Here is a 24,246-nt window from a genome sequence, read left to right as displayed (position 1 = left end):
ATCCATCCTGCAGAATCAGGACAGAAAATTCTTTTAAAGAAACCTGCAGATTTTATCTGGGTTCAACTTCACTTTATTGTTATTCAACCCAGACATGAGAGAGAGTGTGTTTCTCTACAGTTCCTGGCAATAATTCAACATTTAATGTTACCAACATGACAGCAATATATAGATAATAAACGTATACCACAGTATAGACATAAAAATAAATAAATAAAACACTTTCTCAGATCCTGCCAGCTAGTAGTGCTCACTCAGGAGTTATTATTCTCTGTAACAACTTGAATGCAATCAGTTTATGTGACTACGATGTTGCATATTACAATTTCAAAGCATTTTAACGGTGCTGATAGCAATAAACTCAAATACTACTACTACTACTACAAAGCTTTTTAACATTGCACATTACATACGGTTTCACATACTATTTTTAGAGAATACAGGATGAAGTGTGTATGGAGGCAGTGTAGTGCGAAGGAACGAGCCACAAACCATCGTAAGTGTGCCTTCAGCAAGACTCCAGGGGCGTAGAGCTGTTCAGACTGTAAGAATTGATTCCCTCTGGAATTTCGAATGGGTTTTTAGAATAGCAGTTTTCGATTTGAGCAAAATAAGGTCTGTGGTTAACATCACCTGAGGAGACTTTCACATTTTGTTCGACAACACAAGTTACATAATTATACCTCAAATGTAAAGGGTAGAAGCAAGTGGATTTTTTTACCATTCATACTAGCCCATGTATACAAGAAGTGTATTGCACTTTTGAAACAAATTGTTTTTGCATAGATTTAGACTTGTATATGTATATACATGTTGCCTGGCCCCCCAAAAATGCTGTTTGGATTTAAATAGGCAAATACTTAAGAGTCTATGAATGGATCATTATTGCAGTGATTATTATGTTTCTAGCATGTTATATGTTTGGCAACAGTTCTTCTAACCCTAAATGATGAGTGTGTAGCTTTTCATTTCTTGAAAAGACACATCATGGCTATATTCCAGGATGACAAAGATATTGACCAAAAATTGATGCACCTCTTAATGGAAATAACATCACAACATTTATTTCCATCAAGAGGTGCATTCATTTTTGGTCAAGATCTTGTATTCAGGATGCAAGAGTCCAGCACTCAGTAAAGTGTCCTCCAGCACATCCCAAAGACTCTCAATGAATTTAAGATCTGGATTGAGAGGAACCAATTCATGTGTTAAAATGATTCTTCATTCTCCCAACTATTCTTTCACAGTTGGAGCCTGATGAATCTTGGCATTGTCATCCTGGAATATGCACTTCCCCTCAGAAGCTACATAAGATTCCCAACCTTTTTTCTTTCATTTGTTCTGCTAGGCTTTGGCAGTTATGTACTGTATGTTATTGTCACATGTACAGTATGTTGAATAACAAAACTGATATGTATACTTTAAAACTGAATAAAAAGTTGATTACAAAAGAGGGCCAGTTCACACAGAACGCGTTTCTTGCTGTTAAAACGCCAGATGGGGGGGGGGGAAAGCAAGGTGTAGACACGTGTTTTAAAAAATTGAACTTCTTTTAACTTGAGTGCCATGTTTTTAGAATGGTGGTTCGTGCACGAGACGCTGCAAAAGATGCAAGTCACAAGCGCAACAGTCAAACACAAGCCTGTTTACGTGGAAAAACAATGGAAAAGTAGTGCAGTGGAATGCACAAATGTGAATAGCCCCAAACTGCACCGACTGTTGATAAGATGATGTCTCGGCATGAAGAACTGAACAGCGTGTGTTTGTTTCTCAGTTCCACAGAGTGGTGCAGTTGGCAGGTCAGAAGGCTTGGCGTGTTGGCGACTTGTTCAGCGCTGTGGCTCAGTTCTGTCAGCTCCACCAGGACCTGGAGCAGAGAGGACGGCCAGTGCCCAGCCTGTTTGACTGGATATTGAAGACCAAGCGCTAGAGCGCCACCCATCTACAGACCAGAAGCTGGAGACGCCACATATCCGTCTAGCACACGTTTATAACGGTCTGGAGCCAGTGTGAAAACACCAACAAACATCCCATTTGAGCCGCCAACACACCCTCACCACCACCAAATTCTTTCGACTAAAAAAAAATACCTCTCAGATTCAACAGACCAATCCAAAACCACCGTCATGACTGTACATCAGCACATTTTTCTAGAGCTCAGCTGTGAAAGTTAGCAAGGTTTACAAGATGCCCACACACATTCATGGCTCCCACAATCCCACAATTCCTAGCATGAGGCTTCCTAAGTACCGAACTTGCCATCTCTAATCACCAGCACATCCCACATTTGATATCCTCATTAAGATTCACATCTTACAGCCGACACAAACTCTTATTCCGACACCTCCATCACTGTCACACTTGTATATGTCCATGCTAGATAACAGGAATTCTGGGATATTCTGTGGGAAGAAAATGCCTTGTCCATAAATATGTGCTAGAGATGCTCATTCGCACATCGCATAGATTGTGATTTGAGGATTTTTCCCTTTAAATTAAGCATGTTCCTGTCTTTACGCGCACGCAAAGTTAGATCCACCAGTTACCGGCCAGCGCTGGTTAGAGGAACACAGTTTAAACCAACCAATCAGCCTTGACGTTTTGTAGCTTGCAGATTTTTACTGTACGACAAACCCGTTTCAAATGCACAACGTGACTTTTTATCAAGAAAAATAGACATGCGAGCTCTGGCAAAGGGATTTAAATATATTTAAATGTTTGTATCTAAAGTGAAATATAGTGAGATCCCATTCCAAACATACTTGTTGTTTTAAGTTTTCATTGGCGAACACGTTCAGTCCTTTTATTGTACCTCTGAGACTGAATTCTATGTTTAGTTTTGTGTGACTACTGTTATTTAAGAGATTTTATTTTGGCTAGATGTAAATAGTCTAGATTGTGAGCTATTGTACCTTCGGGCTGCAAATGGAAATTTAAGTTTTCGGTTTTACGATTGCAAAGACAGGCAGACAGACAGGATTACAGCACCAAAAGTCCCCGCAGACTACTGTAAACATTTGAAAGTATAAACATAAAAGAGTATATTTAAAGTGTAAGTACAGTTTTGTCACGTAAAAGTTGACGTGTAAATGTGAAATCTGGTGGCATTATGGTTTTCTCCGCATAGTAACATAATAGTAATGTGTTTTAATATCAGCGTTGAAGGCACACAACTGTATCCAGTCTGTCACGGTATACCTGAATGTATTTATCTTTTCAAAATAAAATTTGCGTTGGGTGAGTTTGACGTCAACCGTCTTTATTTGAAAAGAGCCACACGTTTGTGAATAAAGTCCATACATACACAAACTCAAAAATAGACTTGCATGCTAAAGAGAAAATATTCCAGGTTAAATACACCAGAAAATGATTTCAATTTAATATAGTAAGTCTTAAAATTGAATAACTGACTTGATGTTAAAAATATGAAAGTCTATAGAGCAAAAGATTTCTGTGAGCATTTTTTTTAACAAAAAGGCATGAGTTAAAAAAGAATGACTGCATGCAGACAAACATATAGGCCTATATATCATGGCCACGAATTAATAATTTGACTTAACAAGAGAACTATACAACAAGAGAACGCATTACTACAAAGTGGCCATGAAATAGTAAAACGAGGGAACAAATTCTTAATTTGTTGCCCCAATTTAAATAAAATGGGAAAACTAATTAATAAAACTAGGGAATGAATTGTGGCCACAATATATCCACGCATGGGGTTCCATAGCATTCGGAGCCCCTAAAGGGACATGCTGGTGGAAAAAAATTGGGATGGGAGAAAAAAATATTTTTGACATCTTTTGTGTTCTCTCGCAAAACTTTTGTTCCCCAGAGAAACTTTGCATTCCCTCGCAAAGATATTTGCGTTCTCTCGCAAAACCTGTTGTGAGCTCAAACAAACACTTCCTGTTTAATCTCCCGCTGGCAGTGTTTCAGACAGCTGTGTACGTTAACAATGGAGCGTTTCATAGACTCAAATGCGGTCAGTGCTTATCAGAGTTCAGTGAAGTTGGCAATATATTCACAGATTCGAAGTTCCCGGATCAATAACTCATGAGCTAAACGTTGTTAAAACACAAACGACACCTATTTCCAATCATAGTAACGTAGACAAGGAGCTACAACCCAGCTTTACAATATAAGTGGATCTCTATGAGCAGGCGGCTGAGAGACAAGTCCGAAGGGACCATCTGCAAAGTGCAAAACCCCAAAATAGTCATTAACTTCAATGTTACACACTAGTGTCACCTCACCAAATTCAGTTTACACATCAATGGTCTCCTTCTGGTCATTCTTCAACACTTAGCTTGGCTTTTGCATGATAATTGCTTACTGAATTTGATGGCATTACACTGTATAACAGTGTGAAGTTATTGAATATTTTTTTCTAATGACAGTGTAAAGTTATTGATTTGGTTTCATAATAAACAATCATAGAAATTATGCATTTTTATGTTGTGGTATAACCAGCAGGAAAGCAGTGATGTGTGAACTGAATTTGGTGACAGTACAGGGTGTTACAGTGAAGTTATTGAATATTCTTCCAAATATAAAATGTGGGTTTTGCACTTTGTAAACTGTCCCTGCGGACTGTCTCTCAGCCGCCTGCTCAAAGAGACCAGTTTATATTATAAAGCTTGTTTTGAGGAAAATTGGGTTGTAGCTCGTTGTCTACGTTACTATGATTGGAAAGAGGTGAAGTTCGAATCTGTGAATATATTGCCAACTTCACTGAACTCCTTGATTCTTTATTGATTCTCATTTCTTTATATTTGAGTCCAAGTTCAAACACTATGAAACGCTCCATTGTTAACGTACGGAGCAGTCTGAAACACTACCAGCGGGACATTAAACAGGAAGTGTTTGTCCGAGCTCACAACAGGTTTTGCGAGGGAACGCAAATGATTTAAAAAGTTTGTTTTTTTTCATCCAAAAAATTGTCCCTTTAGGGGCTCCGTAATAGCATACCACAAATGAGTTTAACTCAGAATATTCTTTAAGAGAGGGAAAATATAACAGCAAAATATCCTCAACAAATACTACATGTTTTCCGTGAATAGAAATACTATGGTAATGTGACAAGACGACACAATATCTTAATCCAAAGAGGTGTAAGAAAAGAATACTGTAACATCAGCGTTCAGCCGCTGTCTCAGTGCCAGATCCTGCAGGTGTTGTCTTTACTGCCTGTGGAAAGATTGACAACAAGGCTTGAAATTACTGACGTATGATTACTTTTGTGCATGTATGAGTGTTACGCAGGTGTGTGTAATTGCCTGTAATGATGGTGTCTCCCTCATAGTTGAAAGCGCAGGAGAAGATCTCATCAGAATGTCCCTCAAGCACCTGCAAACACACTCCTGTGTTCACGCACCACACGCGAGCCGTCTTATCCACGCTCGCCGTCAAAACACGGCTCCCCTGCGGATTAAAACACACCTACGGAGAGGGAGAAAATAAGAAGCAAATTATATTTCTGCCTTATGTTATGAGAATGCATCAGGACGGCTCGTTATCATATTCCATCATGGAACAATTACTTTTTGTTTTGCATGTGAGAACATCCTATTTCAACGTGCAGGAGAAAAACGTGCGAAGGAAGAAAGTGTCAGTCGGAAAGAAAGACAGCTGAACTTAATTTGACCTGTGTTGATATGACAGGCGTTTTATTATAGCGCTGAAGAACCAAGTGTGTATGTGCGTACTTGAGTTATCACCTTTATACAGGAAATGGAAATATTCTGGTGATGATGATGACGGTCGGGAGGGGGATGGAAAAGAAAGGAGCACGGATATTACGGCAAGATCGTTTAGGGATAGGCCAAAGAAAAGGAGAGCAGGCAGATCAAGAGAGAGCAATAAGAAAGAAAGCGGGCGTATGAATATGCTAAGAAGATGACGTACGACAGGCAGGACGCTGGGATGAAGGCAAGAGGGCAGAACAGGTGGATATAAACAGGAAGAGACCTAGACAGGAAATAACAGGAATGGAAGGAAATGAGTGCCTTAGCGGATGAAGAGTGAAGAGATATGAGAAAAGCAGAGAGGATTATTGAGTCCGAAGCTCGAGTGACAGGGTGAGGATGGAGAGAATGTGATTTCTTACCTTTGATATCTCTCCATTATGACCCTCTAATTGACATAAACTCTGGAACGTTTCGGCGCTGAACACTCTTGATGTACCTGCACGCAAACACCACAGCAGTTATGGGTGAATGTCACGAGAACATGCCCAGCTCACACAATCGGATTATCTTTAATAATCCGTTACGCTCGAATGTACACACAATAGGGTGTCCTTTAGGTGAAGAGAAGTGTATAATGAATACTCCTAATTATATTTCAGTATTTCTGCTGTCACCTGAAATGAGAACAAAGCGTCTATAACACAGCCGTGGAAACTTCTCAAGCAAAGCAGCCCAGTGACACAACTTACCCCAACTTAGGGGTAAACTGTGTCATGTAAGTGGTAAGTTGAATTATATTGTAATACATGAATGATTTACATTGTAAATTAACCTAAAAACAGAAATGGTAAAAAAAAACGTTTTCATAAAAATAAGCCATTGAACATAGTGAAACTATAAAAATTATTCATAATATTAACAGTATTGGTAATAGTATTTCTGCATTAATTTGTATTAACCTGTATGTACTATGAGCCTTTTTTTATAATTATGGTCACATCACAAATTATGGGGTCAGCTAGATTAAGGGTGCCACAGTTTACTCGCTGACACATCTTACCCCACAATCCCCATATTTTGTCTAAAGAAAATAAAGACTTGTTAAGGGCCCATTAAGATGTTTTGTGCACACATTCCCAGAAAAAGTAGTTCTCATTACTTGATTACTTTTCATTTTAGAGTAACATATATATATTTTTCACATATTCTAGGTGGGTTTTGTGAGACTGAATCAGGTTGTGATGTGTGGAGATGGAGATGTCTCACCATCAGCAGAGGCTGTAGCGATCAATTGACCAGTGTAGTTAAAACACACATCCAACACCTCATCATTATGACCTAAGAGAGTAGCCAAACATTGACCGTTGTTTGCGTCCCACACCTACACACACAAACACACACAGAACCTGTTATATAACACACTAAAACCACATGATGACCGTTTGGGTGAATTCCATAAGAAAGTGGGCATCGCTTTGCCCTGCTCACTCATCAAGTGTGAGTACTGTGAAGGGTGCAGTGTGTGTCCCACCCATAGTTCCCATCAATGGAATTTGCACATTCTCTTAATTTAACACCGAGATATACATGCAGACATCTCAATGCTATTATTTAAAGGGTCCAATTATGCTTTGTCACATGTCCATCTTTCTTAAGTGTGTAAAGTTGCTGTGTAAGCATGAAAAAGGTCTGAAAATTTACAAAGTCACAGCAAAGAGAGTTATTCTCTATATCCGTGCGCACTGTTTCTGAACTCCCTGAAACACCTCCATTGTAGTTTTAAGTTTTCTTTCGGGAACGAACACATCACAATATTCTTCATTTAAATAATTCCCGCCCGAGGCATACTCTAAATAAAGGGGCTAGGCCTGGTTGAGTTAGATAGAAGTGTGTTGAAACTCGCAGTTATGGTAAGGAGTATGATCTTTCCGAAACACACTCAAAGCTGTTGACCAATCACAACACACTGGTCCAGCCGACCAATCAGAGCACATTGTGCTTTTCAGGCGCGGCTTCATAGACTGGGAAGAGAGGAGCTGCAATAATGTAAAATATGTGAAAATAATGTGTTTTTTGAACATTCAAGCATGAAAACCTATCCTAGTAGAGCCCAAAAACAAATCAAGGTTTTTGGCTTCTACTTACATGCTTCATTATTTTCACATATTTTACATTATTGCAGCTCCTCTCTTCCCAGTCTGTCAGTAACGCTCTGTTTAGTTCCTGTCTCTATGAAGCCCCTCCTGAAAAGCGCAATGTGCTCTGATTGGTCGGCTGGACCAGTGTGTTGTGATTGGTCAACCGCTTTGAGTGTGTTTTGGAAAAATCATACTCCTTACCATAACTGCGAGTTATGGGGCAAGACTTTGAAAAGGGGCATAATAGGTTCCCATAAACTACAGACACACCAATTTAACTGACACTCTAAAAACCTGTAAAACTGTGTATAAATGAGGAGGAGTTTGTCTCACTGTTTTTTCAGAAAAATCAGACTGTGCTGAATAATTAAGAGCCCTCACACTTCTAGGACAGACAATCAGAGGGAGAGAGTTACACAGACAGATGAAAGTGAATGCAACATGCAAGAAAAAGGGGTCACATCATGAAAAATAGAATTTTCCTTTATCTTTTGAAATAAGTTGTGGTTGTTTCAGAACTCAAAAAGGCCCACGTCTTGTTCCAGATTTGTTGTGTTTTCAATGTCAGAAACCTTGCTACATAAATATATAAAAACCAGCTAATAACAACCAAATTCATTTGATTCAGCATCTTGGTATCAAGCTGTTTTGAGGCAACCGTCAAACATTGGAAAGGGAAAAACTAAATATGGTTAAAGAATTAAAAATGAAAACTTAATTTAAGAGGCTCTTTTACGAGACTTAGAGTGAAGAGAAACAGAAACCTTGCATGTTTTATCCAGAGAGGCCGTGGCGATGAGGGAACAGTCCCAGTTGAACTGAACACAACTGATCTCTCCACGGTGACCTGTGAGAACATGAACTTTCCTGGGAGAGACAGACAAAATAAAAAATGCCATTATGCTGTCAGAAAAGAAGTTAAAGCATTAAACACTAACTGTGGGGTACACACTGACCTGCCAGACGGAACGTCCCACAGAATGGCAGTGTGGTCAAACGACCCTGTGACCAACCGATCGCCCGATGTGTTGAAGGAGAGAGAGATGATCTCGGCGAAGTGACCCTGAGAAAGTGTTGAATAGAGAAATGCTGTGAGTGGAGAGAGGAATAGAAAGGCACCCTTTTTCACTTCAGCAAAGAAATATCATATTAATTTCCCCAATTCATCGGTAAGAACTCACGGAGCTATTCATAATTTAGATTCATAGAGAAATAATTGGAGAGTTAAGAGGGGTAATTACGCAGCACACACACACACACTGCTCTGCCATGTGCTGCGGAGAGGAAAAGACCTCCAAACGCTCCGTCTCATCCCTCCATCCACACGTTTCTACACAGCTTCGGTTCAGACCGCGTCGCGTGACGCATCTGTTTGCACGTTACGCTGCTGTGCGACTAAACAATGTGGAATGCTTGAAGAATCCCATAATGCTCGTAATGTAAGATTTGATGACTAATTAATTAATAAACATACGCATGGGTGAGTTTTCACTGATCGCTGGAGATCACTGCGAATTAAAGAGAAATGATTAAAAATCCCTTAGGGGAAAAGCAGATGAGGGTGAAATGATGAAGGAGGATGGGCGGCAGCTTAAGATGAACAATACAGAAAAACAAGAGGATAATACGTACAGCCAATGTGGACACCTCTTCCCCGCTCCCAACATCCCATAATTTAGCCGTGGTGTCCATGCTGCCCGTAGCAACCAGGGTACTCTGCGGGTTAAAGGCCAGGCACACCTAATAGTTGACACACACAGAAAATTAGAGAATGACAAATGGTGTTTGATCGATTCCGAAAACTTAATATACATACACAGGGTTCTGCCACGTCAAACCCCTCGACACAGTTTGTTCAACATGCTTAAATTGGTGATCACCCCAGATAGTCGGATATGTTGCCTAATGAGTTGAAAGGCCTCGACCAATTTCACCAACCATTTTAATTTGTTCAGTTAAAATCTATAAAATAAACATGCTCTTTGCATTTGACCTTGAAAGTGGATTGGATCTTATTTACACTTTATTTCCATTTACACTGTTGTCTTTTGGAACCCAGTTTAGGCCCCCTAAAGTTGTTGTGTTAGGTGTCCTGTCCTACATTTTAAAAAAAATATAATAATCTGCCATCATTCACTCACTCTTATGTCATTCCACTTTCTTTCTTCTGTGGAGTTTTTTAAACAATGTGGGTCACCAAACAGATTTGGTTCCCATTGACTTCCACTTTATGGACAAAAAATACAATGGAAGTCAATGGGAACATGCTTGGCTGCCAACATTCAGCAAAAAAAGCATAAAAGCATCATAACAATACCTGATATAACTTGTACTCTATATTCCTATATTCCTCCAAAACTTTTGTTGGAGAAACAGATAATTCAATGGTTTAAATCTTCTTTTAAGTTCACATTCATTGAAATGCCAGACACGTCATGCCAGGTTTGATGTTAAAATATCTCTGGAGGAAAGAAAGTCATACAGGTTTGAAACAACACGAGGGTGAGTAAATGATGACAGAATGATCATTTTTGGGTGAACTGTTCCTCAAACTGCTGTGAATGCAGGAAAACAGCGACGTTGGGTTTTAGGCAGAGGGAAGTGAGAATGCAGACGTACGATTTCTGCTGTGTGCCCTCTAAACGTATAGAAACACTTCCCCGTTTCAGCACTCCACAATTTGCAGGTCTTGTCAAAGGAGCCTGTGGCAACCCTGTCTCTGAGAGAGAGGAAGAGAGAGCGAGTGAGAAAGGGGATAGAGAGCAAGAGAGAAAAAAGGAAAAGGGCTCCTGTTATGACTCAAAGTGACAAATGGTCCCATTGTAAAAACAACACCAGTTACCCTGCAGTGCCCTAACCCTGCAGAAAGAGACAGAGAGGGCTATTCTCTACTTCACAGAAAAAAAAAAAAGAGATTAAGAGTAAGCCATGATCAAATGTGACGCAGCAGTGCTGTTACCCATAAGGGTTGTTGAAGGCGATGGCATACACAACGTTCCTGTGACCCTCCAAAGTGTGCAGCTCCTCTCCGGATGCGGTGTCCCATATTTTACAAGTCCTGTCATAGCTTCCGGTTATAAAACTGCAAAGAGACGGAAAGTGAGGGAGAGAGGCAGAATTAGAGGGAGAGAGGGGGAGCAGGCATGTGAGCACAGCTGATAAACTCACCTCGATCCTGATTTATTGAAGGCTACATTCGTCAGGGGCAAAATGTGAGCCTGAAGTGCCTGTAGACGAAAACAGAGAAGACGAATGCTTGGGGGTGAAGCACTTTACCACATTAATTCATTTCAGATATATAAGATTGACTGTGTCATTTCCAAACATAATTACTATGCCTTTGATCTACAAAAACAGCAGGTTTCCCTCTGCTGCCATCTTGTGGGTAATATCGATATAAGAGGTCTTTATCAGAGCAAATGTCTTCAGATAATCATTCAAATGTATAAGCATGGTGGTATGAGGTGGTATGGAATAAAAGCACCAAAGGCCCAACACCAAACACTAACCTATTACAAAATTTGGTGCAATGTTCAATTCATGAAATCAGATAAACAAGGTGGAAAACTGTTAACAACCTGATCATTTCATCCTGATAATTGTTTTCATGCTATCAGATAACGAGCTGGATAACGCTAAATAACCGGTTAAATTACTGGAATGAAATTGAATGAAAAATCATCTAAAATTATAATACAGAATTTGTTCCGTTTCTTTCATTACATTCTGCACACACACACACACACACACACACACACACAAAAATAATGTTCTTTAACTGTTTTATTCCCCAAATGATATGAAAGAACTTAATATTCCATAAATTGATAATAGTAATAGTTGACATGTGAGAATAATTTTGAAGATTAAACCGTTAGTTCACCCAAAAATGAAAATCCTGTCATCATTTACTCGCCCTCATGTCGTTCCAAACCCGGAAGACTTTCGTTCATCTTCGGAACACAAATGAAGATCATTTTGATGAAATCTTAGAGCTTTCTGTTCCTTCAAAAGCTTTCTGACACTTCAAAAAGTTCATAAAGAGATCATAAAACTAATCCATATGAATTGACACGATCGCTTTATATGATGAACAGATTTAATTTAGACTTTTATTCACATAAACATTGATCAGTGAACATAAACAGAAGTTTATATGTTTATTTTGAATATTTATATGTAAATTAAAGCCCAAATTCAGATTTAGATTTCATCAAAAAGATCTTCATTTGTGTTCTGAAGATGAACGGAAGTCTTACGGGGTTTGGAATGACATGAGGGTGAGTAATTTATTAAAGAAAAATGAATCACCACATTTTCTAAAACGAGCAGGAAGCTAAACAGAAGCATAAAATTAATAATTTGTGCTTCTAAAAATAGGATAACACTTTATTTTACAGTGTCCTTGGTAATAACTATAAATTAGGCATGATTACATGCAACTAACACTAAACCAAACCCTCATCCTTCCCTAACCCTATATAGTAAGTACATGTAGTTAATTAATTCTACTCAGTACTTAAATGTATAATTACACTAAAATAAAGTGTAACCAAAAAAGTAATAGCAGTGTTATTAATAGTCCCTTTCAAAACCTGCCCCTTTTGTCATAAAAATAAAATAGTAAAATCTAGCAAAACAATGTTCAAACAGTAATGCATCTGGTTAACGGAACACCTCCGGCCCACCAGGAATATCCCTCGGCCCACCCTGCATCTCAAAGCTGGGGCCTGGAATCACAATATCTAAAGTAGATCGAATATGCATGGCCTATATGTGTTTGAGCATGACTGTTCAGTATTTATTAGTACCCTGAAAAGGTAGAATTTGCGTTCATCCTTTTGGCCGACTTTCTCCTGTAGTTTGCAGATCAGGACTTTCACCTGCTCAGCACAGGATGAGGTGATGAGAGGCTCTGCTGCTCGGATGTCTGACAGCAGCTCATTCACATCAGTCCTACAGGAGGAAAATACACTCCTTTAGTACATTTTTTCGAGAACGGTTCACTCGGATTGCGTATACGCTATGGGAAAACTCCCTTTTCTCGAGAATATTGAAGCCTTTATTTTAAAAAGCAGTGCAGCTGCACAGCGGGCACAGTGCAGGCTGTCTAAGGCCGTGTGTCCACCAAACCGGTTTTAGCCAGCTGAAAATGCTAGGCGCTCTGCTGAAAACGCCTAGCTATGGGCGCTTGAGAGCGTTTTGGCAGCGCACGAGCGCAGCATTTTTTTCAGTTGAGACGCTTTGCTTGAAAAAGGATGGCGGCCTCAGACCTATTTTAGATCTCAGACACCTGAACAAGGCCCTCATGGAACGGCCGTTCAGGATGCTGACGACCAAATAAATCCTCGTGCAAATCCGCCCAAGGGATTGTTTTTTTTCAGTGGATCTGAAAGATGCTTACTTTAACATCCAAATAGCCCCCCATCACAGGCCATTCTTGAGATTCGCCTTCGAGGGGCGTGCCTATCAATACACAGTCCTGCCATTCGGACTGTCTCTGGCACCCCGTACGTTTACGAAATGCATGGATGCAGCTCTCTCCCACCTGAGATAGCGGGGAATGCGCATTCTGAACTACCTCGACGACTGGCTCATGATGGCCCAGTCAGAGGCAGAGTCACAGACTCACAAAACCTGGCTCCTCGGCCATCTAGAACGCCTTGGGCTCAGGATAAACTTTTACAAGAGTGTACTGTCAATCAGCCAACAGCGTATAACGTACCTGGGAACAGTTATCGACTGAGAGTTTGGCTCAAGCCAGACCGCGCTCTCTCTATTCAATAGCTAGCTGCTTCATTCAAAGCGGGCTCCCTCACGCCCCTCAGAACGTTTCAAAGGGCACTGGGCCTTATGGCCTCTGCGTCGTCAGTACTCCAGCTAGGCCTACTGCGTATGCGCCGCTTTAGCACTGGCTGAAACCCAGAGTCCCGGGTCATACATGGCGGCTCGGCCGCCTACGTATCAGGGTAAACCAGGCTGTATTAAAACCCTGGCCCCTTGGAAAGACACCAGCTAGTACCAGTCTGGTCTAAGCATGGGTCTGGTTTCAAGGAGGAAGGTGATTTCAACGGACGCCTCCAACTTAGGTTAGGGGGCTCTGCCTCCGGCCTCTGGTCGAGCTTGGAGAAGCGCATACATATCAACTGCCTCGGAATGAGAGCGGTCTTTCTAGCCCTAAAACCTTCCTCCCACACCTGGCAGGACATCATGTCTTGGTCCGGGCGGACAACATGGCAGTGGTGTCGTATAAATTATACGAGCATGGCCTCTTCATGGGCATGGTCCAGTGGTGTACCAATTCATGACATTTGTGCGGCGGCCGGCTGGTCTTCGCCATCCACATTTGTAAAATTTGACAATTTGGAAGTGCCGGCCCTGCAGGCACGAGTCCTTTCTATATAGGAGGTCTTGGCCCCTGTTAGGCCTAAGCCTCTATATATATTCCTTCGAAGGCCCCGATTCATCCGGTCCCTGTTGGATTCTGACCTTAGTCTGAAAATTGCCTTCTGCATTTTTGTTTTGCTTTTCCCTCCATTGTACCGAACTCGTACCGACCCGTGATGTCTGAACCGAGGTATGAACCGAACCGTGACATCTGTGTACCGTTCCACCCCTATAGACAGCAGCCACGCCCATTTTGCCGCGCTTCAGCACACGCAAGGTGGGTAGCGCCCTGATAGGTTTGCGCGTCCTCGCTGCTTCGCCATAGGTTCGTGCAGTTGCTGCAGCCCAGCCAATCAGCGCGCTTAGACAGCCTGCACTGTGCTCGCTGTGCAGCTGCACTGCATTTTAATATAAAGGCTTCAATATTCTCGAGAAAAGGAGTTTTCCCATAGCGTATAGCTCAGTGTCGAATTGAGGGGGGGCTGGGGGGGGGGGTCCGGGACCTCCCATAAGCATCAAGGGACCCCCATAAGGCCCAAAAAAATTACCTCGGGGGTCCCCTGGTTTGTCATTAAAACTAAAATAATAGAAACATAATTTAATAGGTAATATATATATTTTTTTAATAAAAGTATTGCGCTGACGCTCCCATTAGAAAGTAATTCAAATTAGATTTGCGTCTGAAAAGACGCTCAAGTGCGCCACACGCTGTCTTCTGAAGGAATTTACTTTTTGAATTTATAAACATATACATTTTATTTATCGTGCCATTTATACGCCAAAAATAGTTGTTGTTTTTTTGCGTGTAAATGATACGCACTGCAAACCCCTTGGGAAGGATTAGGGGTGTGGAGTACGTGTGTATTACACCATAAAGTGCGTATCATATGCACGCAAAAACTATTTTTGGCGAATAAATGGTACGAGAAATAAATTTTGTGCTATAGATAAGCACTTTCACGAGAGTCTGGCAGAGTGGATCCTCATTTTCACCTCACGATGACGGTAAGATAATATTTCTTTCTTTTATGATTGTTTGGTAATTTACTGATCTGAATAGACATTAACGCTTGTCCGGGACACGTGCGTGTGTTTTTTAAGGGACAAGTGAAAGAGAATTGTACTTGCCCAACCGGACAAATGCCCTGATTAAAACAATTTTCAATATCAAAAAAATAAAATAAGAAATAACGTACTCGGTTACTAACGTAACCTCAGTTCCCTGAGAGTAGGGAAAGAGTATAGAGAGTAAAAATTAGGGAAAGAAATGCCCTTTATAAAGCTAAAAAAAAATTATAATTATGTTTTCCAACAGTGATGTAATGAAACATTGTCAATTTAAGTTTGAAGGGAGTAAAGCCTCTGTTTAGCCTGGAAATGTAATTTTGACAAAAGAAGAACTTTTATTTTCAATAAATCTTAATTTTAAATCAGCCTACTTCAGTGTGATATTTTATCATATTATCATGCTTAACACTGAGAATTTGAAAAATTTAAATGTGATGATCAGATGCAGATATCTAAATCAGAGAATATCATATAGGTTCAGGAGGTTGGCGGGTGGATTATTTATTTTTAACAGCAGATTCGGGGGACTCAAAGTGCACCAGATTAATGAATTTATCTTTAAAATGTACAAAATTTTCTTCCAGGGGGGCATGCCACCGGACCCCCCTAGAGGTACCGAGCTCAACCCACAAAAATACTGTGGGAAACAGTAGGCTATATGATGGTCTACGAAAAATACACTTTTAATTATCTTATTAAAGCCTCATTTTGAGCCAGGAAAAACCCGGATTATTTCATAGATTTTGGGTGGAGAAAAGTCATGACATGAGTCAGAGTTAATGCTCAGCAGCAAAAACATGTTCTGAAACACTAAAAGTTAAGTAAATGAAATTATAGTATCATATGAAATAAATAAATGAAAATATATCAGTGATATTATTACGTTTTTTTTTTTTTTTTTTTTTTTTTTTGTAAACCCCCAAGAGCTTTGACACAATTCGAACACTTTCTCGTTCCCTTATCTCTCAGGGAACCGAAGTTACATTATTACGTTATACTGGCAACACTTACAATAAGGTCATGCTATGTTAGTTTGTTAGAGTATTTAAACATCTTTGTTAATATTAGTTAACATAAACAATAATAAACAGTGGTAGGTTTCAATTTGTAATTACATTAGTAGGCTATATTAGTAATTCTAACGCATTTATTAATAGTAGATAATGTTAATTTCAACAAAAACAAAAAAACTTGTAGGCTTATCTATTAATATTATTTAATTGACCTGAGCTAACATAAAATAACAATGAACAGTTGTATGTTTTAGTATTGTATTGTTTTATCACAACTAGTTTTATTATCATACTTACTCTGGAGTCAAGTTTAACAGATCGATGGATTTCGTCATTAGCTTCCCCCCTTTCTCATAGTCCAGGAATATTCCTGCACAGCAACAAAACAAGATTTCTTTTTTAAATGCGAGCTTTTCAATTAACCAGGTACTCAAAAAAACTACATGACGGGAATGGTATGCAATATAAAACTTTAAAAGTGTATATTACCTGGTGGGTAGTATCGTATGTGTAGCCGTTTCAGTCTCATCGCGACACTGAAGACTGTCAACACACCGTTGCTTTGGTGACGAGACACATGTGCTGCGTACTGCGCATGCGCAAGGTCTGGTAATGATTCGTTTCTGTATCTGAGTTATCCGAGCATTAATAAAAATAAAAACATAAAATACATGAAGTTTCCGTACAGATCGCATTTTACGAATTCATACGATATAAACACCACTTAAAATAATTACATTTACTAATGAGATCGGGTTGAAAAGAAATCTTATAATTTTACGTTTTCCAACTCATTATGACACTGAAAATATTAGCCTACATAATTATTGACACACTGCAGATGACTCAATTGCCTAATCGATGAATTTTCCTCCAAGCTACTAAACCCTGTTCATATTAGCCTTTACCTGTTGTTCATTTTATTATTATTTATTTGAAACTTGCATTTTCTGCGATGTGCTATACAAATGAACATATTGAATTGAATTGCATATTATGGTTAAATGATAACAATGATTAATCATTAATATTGGTTAAATGATTACAATGTTAAGTCATCAACGCTTTATTTTGTCAAAACACACACATATGTTCACACACCAACAATTAGGGCGTAGAAGCACAGATCAAAGTCTCCATCATAAATATGTTCATTTACCAGCATTGCACAGGATCTTTTCGTGGGATTCAGGGTCTGGACTTGGCTTTCTTTACACTGCACAGCAAAACCAACAGTTAGACCTAAAAGGAGAGACATAATCTTGTGGCAGTGAACACATAGACAGGAAGATAAGAATGAATTTCTGGAGGAAAATGAAGAGGTCAGACTGGGTCTTCCCCACTGCTTTACTCTCTCTTTATGGTTTCTTTGCCAACTGCAGACCGGCAGAGCCTTTCCTTACACCTTACTTAGTGGGACCCAAAAACATCTCAGAGGAAGTGGTGAGGATTGATTTGTTTACATTTTTACATTGGCTTAGAGATTGTTTAAGGGCTCAGACACATAGCAACAATCAACTGTAAAGTAGGGGCCAATGTTGTGTTAATGTGAAGGAATTCTCCGCATTGATTTATCACAGTCGTTTCACTCACATTTCAAATGTGCTATAGGGTTGAGGGTCAGTAAACTTAACGGAAAAGGTACTGGTCATTTTCTGCCAGGACATTCTCATGGATTTTTTTACAGTGAACAGTGAGAAACAAACACACACAGCAAATTTCCAATTTTTCTGAGCATTTAGGATTGCAAACACTCCCAGTACAATAGAAATGACAAAGGATGACTGTCTAGTATTGATTGGATTTTGTAAGGCTGATGTATAGGAGCTCTTAAAAACAGATTTCCTTGCACAAACTATTTTCAGATGGTGTAATAATCGCAATAATCATCTATTTAAAATATCAACTGCTCAGAATTCATACTATGATTAACTGCTTTAACATTCTCCATTTATGACTATATGCCTTATCAGTTTTATCTTAATAATGTATGTTAAGCAATTTACTCAAATGACCATAAAACCGTCTTCTTTCCTCTCATCTAGGTAACAAACTACCTGTTTCCTATCTGGACGTACTCATATCTGGCCGTGCTCTGCCCAGTCTTCCTACTGACAGATTTGCTTAGATACAAACCTTTAATTGTAGTTCAAGGACTTTTTCTTGTCGTAAATTATATAATTCTGTGTTTTGCTAACAGCTTGCCCGTTCTGACCTACCTACAGTTCAACTTTGCAATGGTCACCTCCACCGAAGTGGCCTATTTTTCATACATCTACAGCGTCATACCTCCTGAACGCTACCAGCGAGCCACGGGGTTCGTTCGCAGCGCCATGCTGACTGGCTATACCTTCGGAGCCACGTTAGGCCAGCTGTTAATATCATTAGCTGGCACAAGCTACTTCCATATAAACACTATTACGCTGGGTCTAATGGCAGTGGCTTTCTGTGTTTCTTTGTTCCTGCCAATGCCTCAAAATGGGATGTTTTTTAAGAAGAAGGTGGACGTGTCTACGGAGACACTGAACGAGGTTGGAGGAACGGATATAGCAAAGGAGGCTACGGGAAGATGCTGTGCTTGGGGAAACGTTATTAAAACTTCCGGAAAACAAATGTGGGCGAGTCTGAAAGAAACCTACTCCTCCAGAAGTCTGGTGCAGTGGTCCCTCTGGTGGGCTCTGGCCACGGCTGGATATGGACAGGTCTTCAACTACGTCCAGCTGATGTGGGACCACATTGAGCCCTCCAGCACCGCCTCTGTGTATAATGGGGGAGTGGAGGCCGTCTGCACACTTGTAGGTGAGGCATTTTGTGGAATCAGACTATGAACTCAAAGATTGTATTTACCATTAAACACTATCAAATGTAATAAAGCCATTATCTTTAAAGGGAATAAAATCAGAATATGCCTAGCCCAGAGGTTCCCAAACTTAATATTTCAATTATGTAGTGACGCATTTGCATGGTCATGGCTCTCTGATGTTGATCAATCAAGTAAGATATAAAATATCTTACCACTTTTGTAGTAGGCTACGTATTTATATATAGGGATGCACAGATCATTATTATTACTTTAATTTTAAAATTATGTTATAAATACAGTTGTAATCGAAATTTAAATCAGGTTTATTGGCAAACTTGACTGACTTTTAGCTGTTTGCAATGAACAATTCAAACAAAAGTAATTGAAATAGCTCGCCTCAACACAACAAGTGGTTTACAAAAATTCAACTGAAAATGCAACTTTATTGACTCCTGCAGTCTGACAAGTATTCATATAAATATTTCAACATTACTTTTGTTTGATTTGTTCGTTGCAAACAGCTAAAAGTTTGTATATTTTGCCACTAAACCTGATTTGCAATGAGGGAATAATAATTTCGATTACAACTGTGTATTACCGTGCTCCTGAATATTTGATAATTATCTACCAAATAACTATTTTACTTTACACTGCAAATTACAATACTAATATTTATGTAGGCTATTAAAATATCTGCTTTCAAGCATTCAAATCTTCACATTTTTATTTTGGCAGAATACTGGTGAAATGCTGTAAACTTCAATCCACAAAAAAATTGGAAACTGTGCAAATGTGTAAATAAAGTGAACCTAGTGCACAAATCTAGAAACACTGTAAAGTGCACACGTATTGCTCTTCACTCTGAAACACGTAGCAAAACAGAGATATATGCTTATTTAATTAAAGGTAGGGTTTAGGCAATTTCAGAGAGGCTAGCAAAAGCAAGCTAGCTTTGAAAGCACACGATCCCACCCTCCCTTGAGAGCGTCTCCAAAGCCACGCCTCCTCCAAAACACATGATCTCTCACAGCAGAGTCTGCAAAGCGTAATGAGAGACGGCGTTAAATTACCTCATGTCTCAAAGCACACAACATTACAATTATAATGAACATAAACAACTTCCACAGCGCTGACTTGCACCACCTGACTGCTGCGGGTTCATTTCAGCGTTGATAGTGTTGACATAGAAATGCATAAATCTGAGTCTGAGGACGTGAACGGCTCCGGGTGGAACGTCACGGGTTGCCATCTCGTAATTACGGTGCATCATTGCATTCAGACCAAACGCATTAATTGGACAAACATTTTTTGGTCCTGAGACTTCCACAGAAGATATGTGGATTGTTTAATATTTCGACCACTTCGATTTTTGATTGCTATCAGGATGTGAATAGAGTTTCAACCAGTATAACAAAAAGTGTTTATTAAAAACATTGCCTACACCCTAGCTTTAAATCACAGCCTTTGATTTGATAATTGCACGTGCTATTAAAATATTCATTTTATTTCAATTTATTCTGCAGCTACATTTATATATATATTAATTTTTACATTCGATAGAAATATTAGCTTTTCATCAACTCATGAACCCCCTGCAGTTCCCTCTTATGTGTGAAACCTCTATTGGGAAACCATGCATGGCAAACCAAACCTATCCTGCTTTATCCACAAACCATACGTCGAATCATCATGCGTTGAAGCCTTCTAACGCGTAATTGTTATGCAGATTGCATAGGAATTCAGCAGCCCAGTTTGTGTAGGGAAGATAATTTAAGCAATTACACCAGTAGGGGTTTAGTCACTTTAATTGCAGCAGAAAAGAATGTCTCCCAGTTTTGATGTCTCGACAAGAACATTCAAACAAAGGCAACAGAAATTAGTACTGAGCACCATACAGAATAAAAATGAGACTAAATGCATTTCTCCGATTTAATTGTTGTCTTCCGTTGTGCTTCTTCTTTGTTCCCAGATTTGGCATTATTGTGAGAGATGTTGTGACTGTTGCTTTCAGGTGCAGCCGCAGCGTTCTCTGTGGGTTACATCAGAGTCCAGTGGGGTGTGTGGGGCGAGCTCTCTCTGGGGGGTTTCTCTGCCATCGGGGCGGGCTGTGTCTTCCTCATGGGCTTCACTAACAATATCTGGCTGTGTTACGCAGGCTACGCTGTCTTCAAAGCGTCATACATGTTCCTCATCACAATCACAATGTGAGTTAGTCATTACACAATAAGTGTATATATATATATATATATATATATATATATATATATATATATATATATATATATATATATATATATATATATATATATATATATATATATATTATGTATGTCTTAATTATATTTTTTTTATTAGTTTAATATATATTTATATATATATATATATATATATATATATATATATACACTACTGGTCAAAAGTTTTAGATCGGTAAGATTTTTTATGTTTTTAAAAAAAGTCTCTTCTGCTCACCAAGGCTGCATTTATTTGATAAAAAAAAAAAAAAAAAAAAAAAAAAACGTAATATTGTGAAATATTATTACAATTTAAAATGACTGTTTTCTATTTTAATATATTTTAAAATGTAATTTATTCCTCAGATGAAAGCTGAATTTTCAGCATCATTACTCCAGTCTTCAGTGTCACATGATCCTTCAGAAATCACTCTAATATGATGATTTTATGCTCAAGAAACATTCATTATTATTTTCAATGTTGAAAACAGTTGTGTGCAATTTTTTTTTAAATTCTTTGATGAATAGAAAGTTGAAAAGAACAGAATTTTTTTAAAATAGAATATTTTCTAACATTATAAATGTCTTTACTGTAACTTTTGATCAGTTTAACTCATCCTTGATGAATAAAAGTATTGATTTATTTATTTCCCCCAAAAATAAAAGTAAAATTCTTACTAACCCCAAACTTTTGAAGGGTAGTGTTTAATGTTACAGAAGCTTTCCATTTCAGATAAATGCTGTTGTTTTGAACTTTCTATTCATCATAGCATCATGAAATAAAAATGTAAATAAATGTTTTCAACATTGATAATAATAATAAATGTTTCTTTAGCATCAACTCATCATATTAGAATGATTTCTGAAGGATCATGTGACACTGAAGACTGGAGTAATGATGCTGAAAATTCAGCTTTGATCACAGGAATAAATTACACTTTACTGTATATTCACATAGAAAACAGTTATTTTAAATTGGAATAATATTTCACAATATTACTGTTTTTGTTTGTATTTCTAATCAAATTAATGATGCCCTGGTGAGCAGAAGATACTTCTTTTAAAAACATTAAAAATATTACCGATCTAAAACTTTTGACTGGTAGTGTATATATAAAATTAAACTAATTAAAAACAATATATAATATATGATTAAAACACACATCTTGACAACATGTTTTTACATTATCCTTTAAATCATCAAAATAAGTTAAGCCAGTTACCATACTATAAGTCAGTTTAATATAATTTGTTATAAGTTGAAATTGCTTGTACAGCCAAGTTGATTATAATAATAAAAAAAAAGTAAGGCAGCAACTGAACTAAAGTTGGTTTGTTTTCTCCTTGACTAACTTGTACGTCCTTCTCTTTTCCCCCTTTTTGCTGGAAGGTTTCAGATCGCACTTAACCTCTCTATGGAATGTTATGCTTTAACTTTTGGCATTAACACTTTTGTTGCTCTTACACTTCAAACTATACTCACTGCTGTTGTGGTGGACAATTCAGCCCTAGGACTGGACATTACAACACAGGTAAGCTCTCACTACATGGAACTTATAGTGAGATTCAACCCTGTAAAGCCTAACATAAGAAATAAGTCAGATTTGTTTCCCCTTGAAAACAAAGTTTATTGAACCTGTAGACATAATAAAAAAAATAAAACCCTGATGTATCATATTTGATACTCACATTTGAACATTTTTCAAAAAAAAGTATGCCTGATCAAGTATATAGTTTCTTCAGTCCAGTAATCATCTTGAAATATTTCTCATAATATACAAATTATTCTTACATTTACTTTTTTACAATTTCTCAGCAAAAAGACACGTGAACCATGACCTTTTACTTGCTAGAAAGGTATAAACTATCAATCAGACAACAGATGGCATGTAGTAGATTGTGTGCAACAGGTTTTTAAGCAAAGCTGATCATTCAGAGGCTTTAGAAAATACTGTATAAAATATGAAAACAGTAGGATTTTTAGGGTTAACAAAAATTCATGAGAGTAAAAGAATAACCATGCATGGTTTGAAATGAATGTTTGTATAAACCAGCATTTTGGCCCTTCTTTTACAGTTTCTTGTATACGGTGGTTACTACAGCACCATCTCTGTGCTCTTCCTGACGCAAGGCTTGTACACCGTGTGTAAGCATTACTGTAAATCTGCAGCAGAAACAAACACAAGCCGGACGCCTTCTGCCATTCTGGAGGAGAAATCTGAGGATCCTGATCCACAGAACACACAAAATGAACATTCAGCACTATAACTTCACACACAAAAAGAAGGCAAAAATAAATAAATTAAAAAAAATCACAAAAACACTTTTTTTGTCTTTCTTTTAATGTTGTTATTATCCTGGACAGGATATTGTGTATTGTATAGTATGTATAATTATTTATTCAACCAGTAATTATCCAACAGGGACTGTTCTGTCATTTCCTGTTTATAATTTAAAAAAAAAAAAAAAGTGATTACAGTTTGCGCTCAGCAAATATTAACCAAACTCAAGTAAAATAAGCTTGTTTAGACGACTTTCGTGCTAAAAATAGAAAAGGCGTTTCAAACATGGTAACGTTATGCTTTAGGAATCAAAAGTTTATATATCATCTCATTAACAGAATCAAAAAGTTAAACCAGTAAACAACAGAAGATCAGCGCTCACAACAGTAACATGGAACGTCATTTCTGTAATATAACACCGGAAGTTTTTGAAACACGTCGTTGGGAATAGCGGACGTGACGTTAACCATTTGTAAACTGGGAATTGCAGTCGAATAACCTTTTTTTGCAAGAACATATTGCAATTATTCACATTTATCCATATTGCTAGAGTGGTTAAGTTTTATTTGACTAAGCATTTCTCATTACAATTATGTTTTCATAACCTCCCAAAAAAACGAACTATGCAATA

General features: G+C 38.3%; 3 protein-coding genes across 3 annotated transcripts in view; 2 read left to right on the top strand and 1 right to left on the bottom strand.

The window, feature by feature from the left end:
* sphkap (SPHK1 interactor, AKAP domain containing) overlaps nucleotides 1-3,240 on the top strand; it is a gene marked incomplete at its 5' end in the record, with an annotated part of 77,572 nt that extends 74,332 nt beyond the window's left edge. Inside the window, one exon of the mRNA XM_081372601.1 lies at nucleotides 1,775-3,240. Within this exon, the coding sequence (XP_081228727.1) occupies nucleotides 1,775-1,930 (156 nt within the window). The 3' untranslated portion in view covers nucleotides 1,931-3,240. The remainder of the gene's footprint in view (nucleotides 1-1,774) is intronic.
* A 1,915-nt stretch (nucleotides 3,241-5,155) lies between these two features.
* Nucleotides 5,156-16,825, bottom strand: daw1 (dynein assembly factor with WDR repeat domains 1; the record flags this gene model as incomplete). The annotated part of the gene is made up of 13 exons (XM_081372193.1): nucleotides 5,156-5,190; nucleotides 5,280-5,442; nucleotides 6,110-6,186; nucleotides 6,957-7,071; nucleotides 8,593-8,695; nucleotides 8,785-8,891; nucleotides 9,461-9,568; nucleotides 10,448-10,547; nucleotides 10,788-10,910; nucleotides 10,997-11,055; nucleotides 12,640-12,784; nucleotides 16,594-16,666; nucleotides 16,786-16,825. The coding sequence occupies 13 exons, from the start codon at nucleotides 16,823-16,825 to the stop codon at nucleotides 5,156-5,158; spliced, it is 1,248 nt and encodes a 415-aa protein (XP_081228319.1).
* A 767-nt stretch (nucleotides 16,826-17,592) lies between these two features.
* Nucleotides 17,593-23,601, top strand: slc19a3b (solute carrier family 19 member 3b; the record flags this gene model as incomplete). The annotated part of the gene is made up of 5 exons (XM_081371899.1): nucleotides 17,593-17,739; nucleotides 18,342-19,095; nucleotides 21,111-21,303; nucleotides 22,724-22,865; nucleotides 23,410-23,601. 5 exons carry the CDS (start codon nucleotides 17,593-17,595, stop codon nucleotides 23,599-23,601), a joined length of 1,428 nt encoding a protein of 475 aa, XP_081228025.1.
* Nucleotides 23,602-24,246: the final 645 nt, after the last annotated feature.

This window comes from Scardinius erythrophthalmus (genome assembly GCF_964197995.2).
Source record: "Scardinius erythrophthalmus genome assembly, chromosome: 8".
In the NCBI taxonomy this organism is placed as follows: Eukaryota; Metazoa; Chordata; class Actinopteri; order Cypriniformes; family Leuciscidae; genus Scardinius; species Scardinius erythrophthalmus.
The sequence above is the reverse complement of the archived record's forward strand: the minus strand, read 5'-3'. Positions and strand labels throughout refer to the sequence as shown.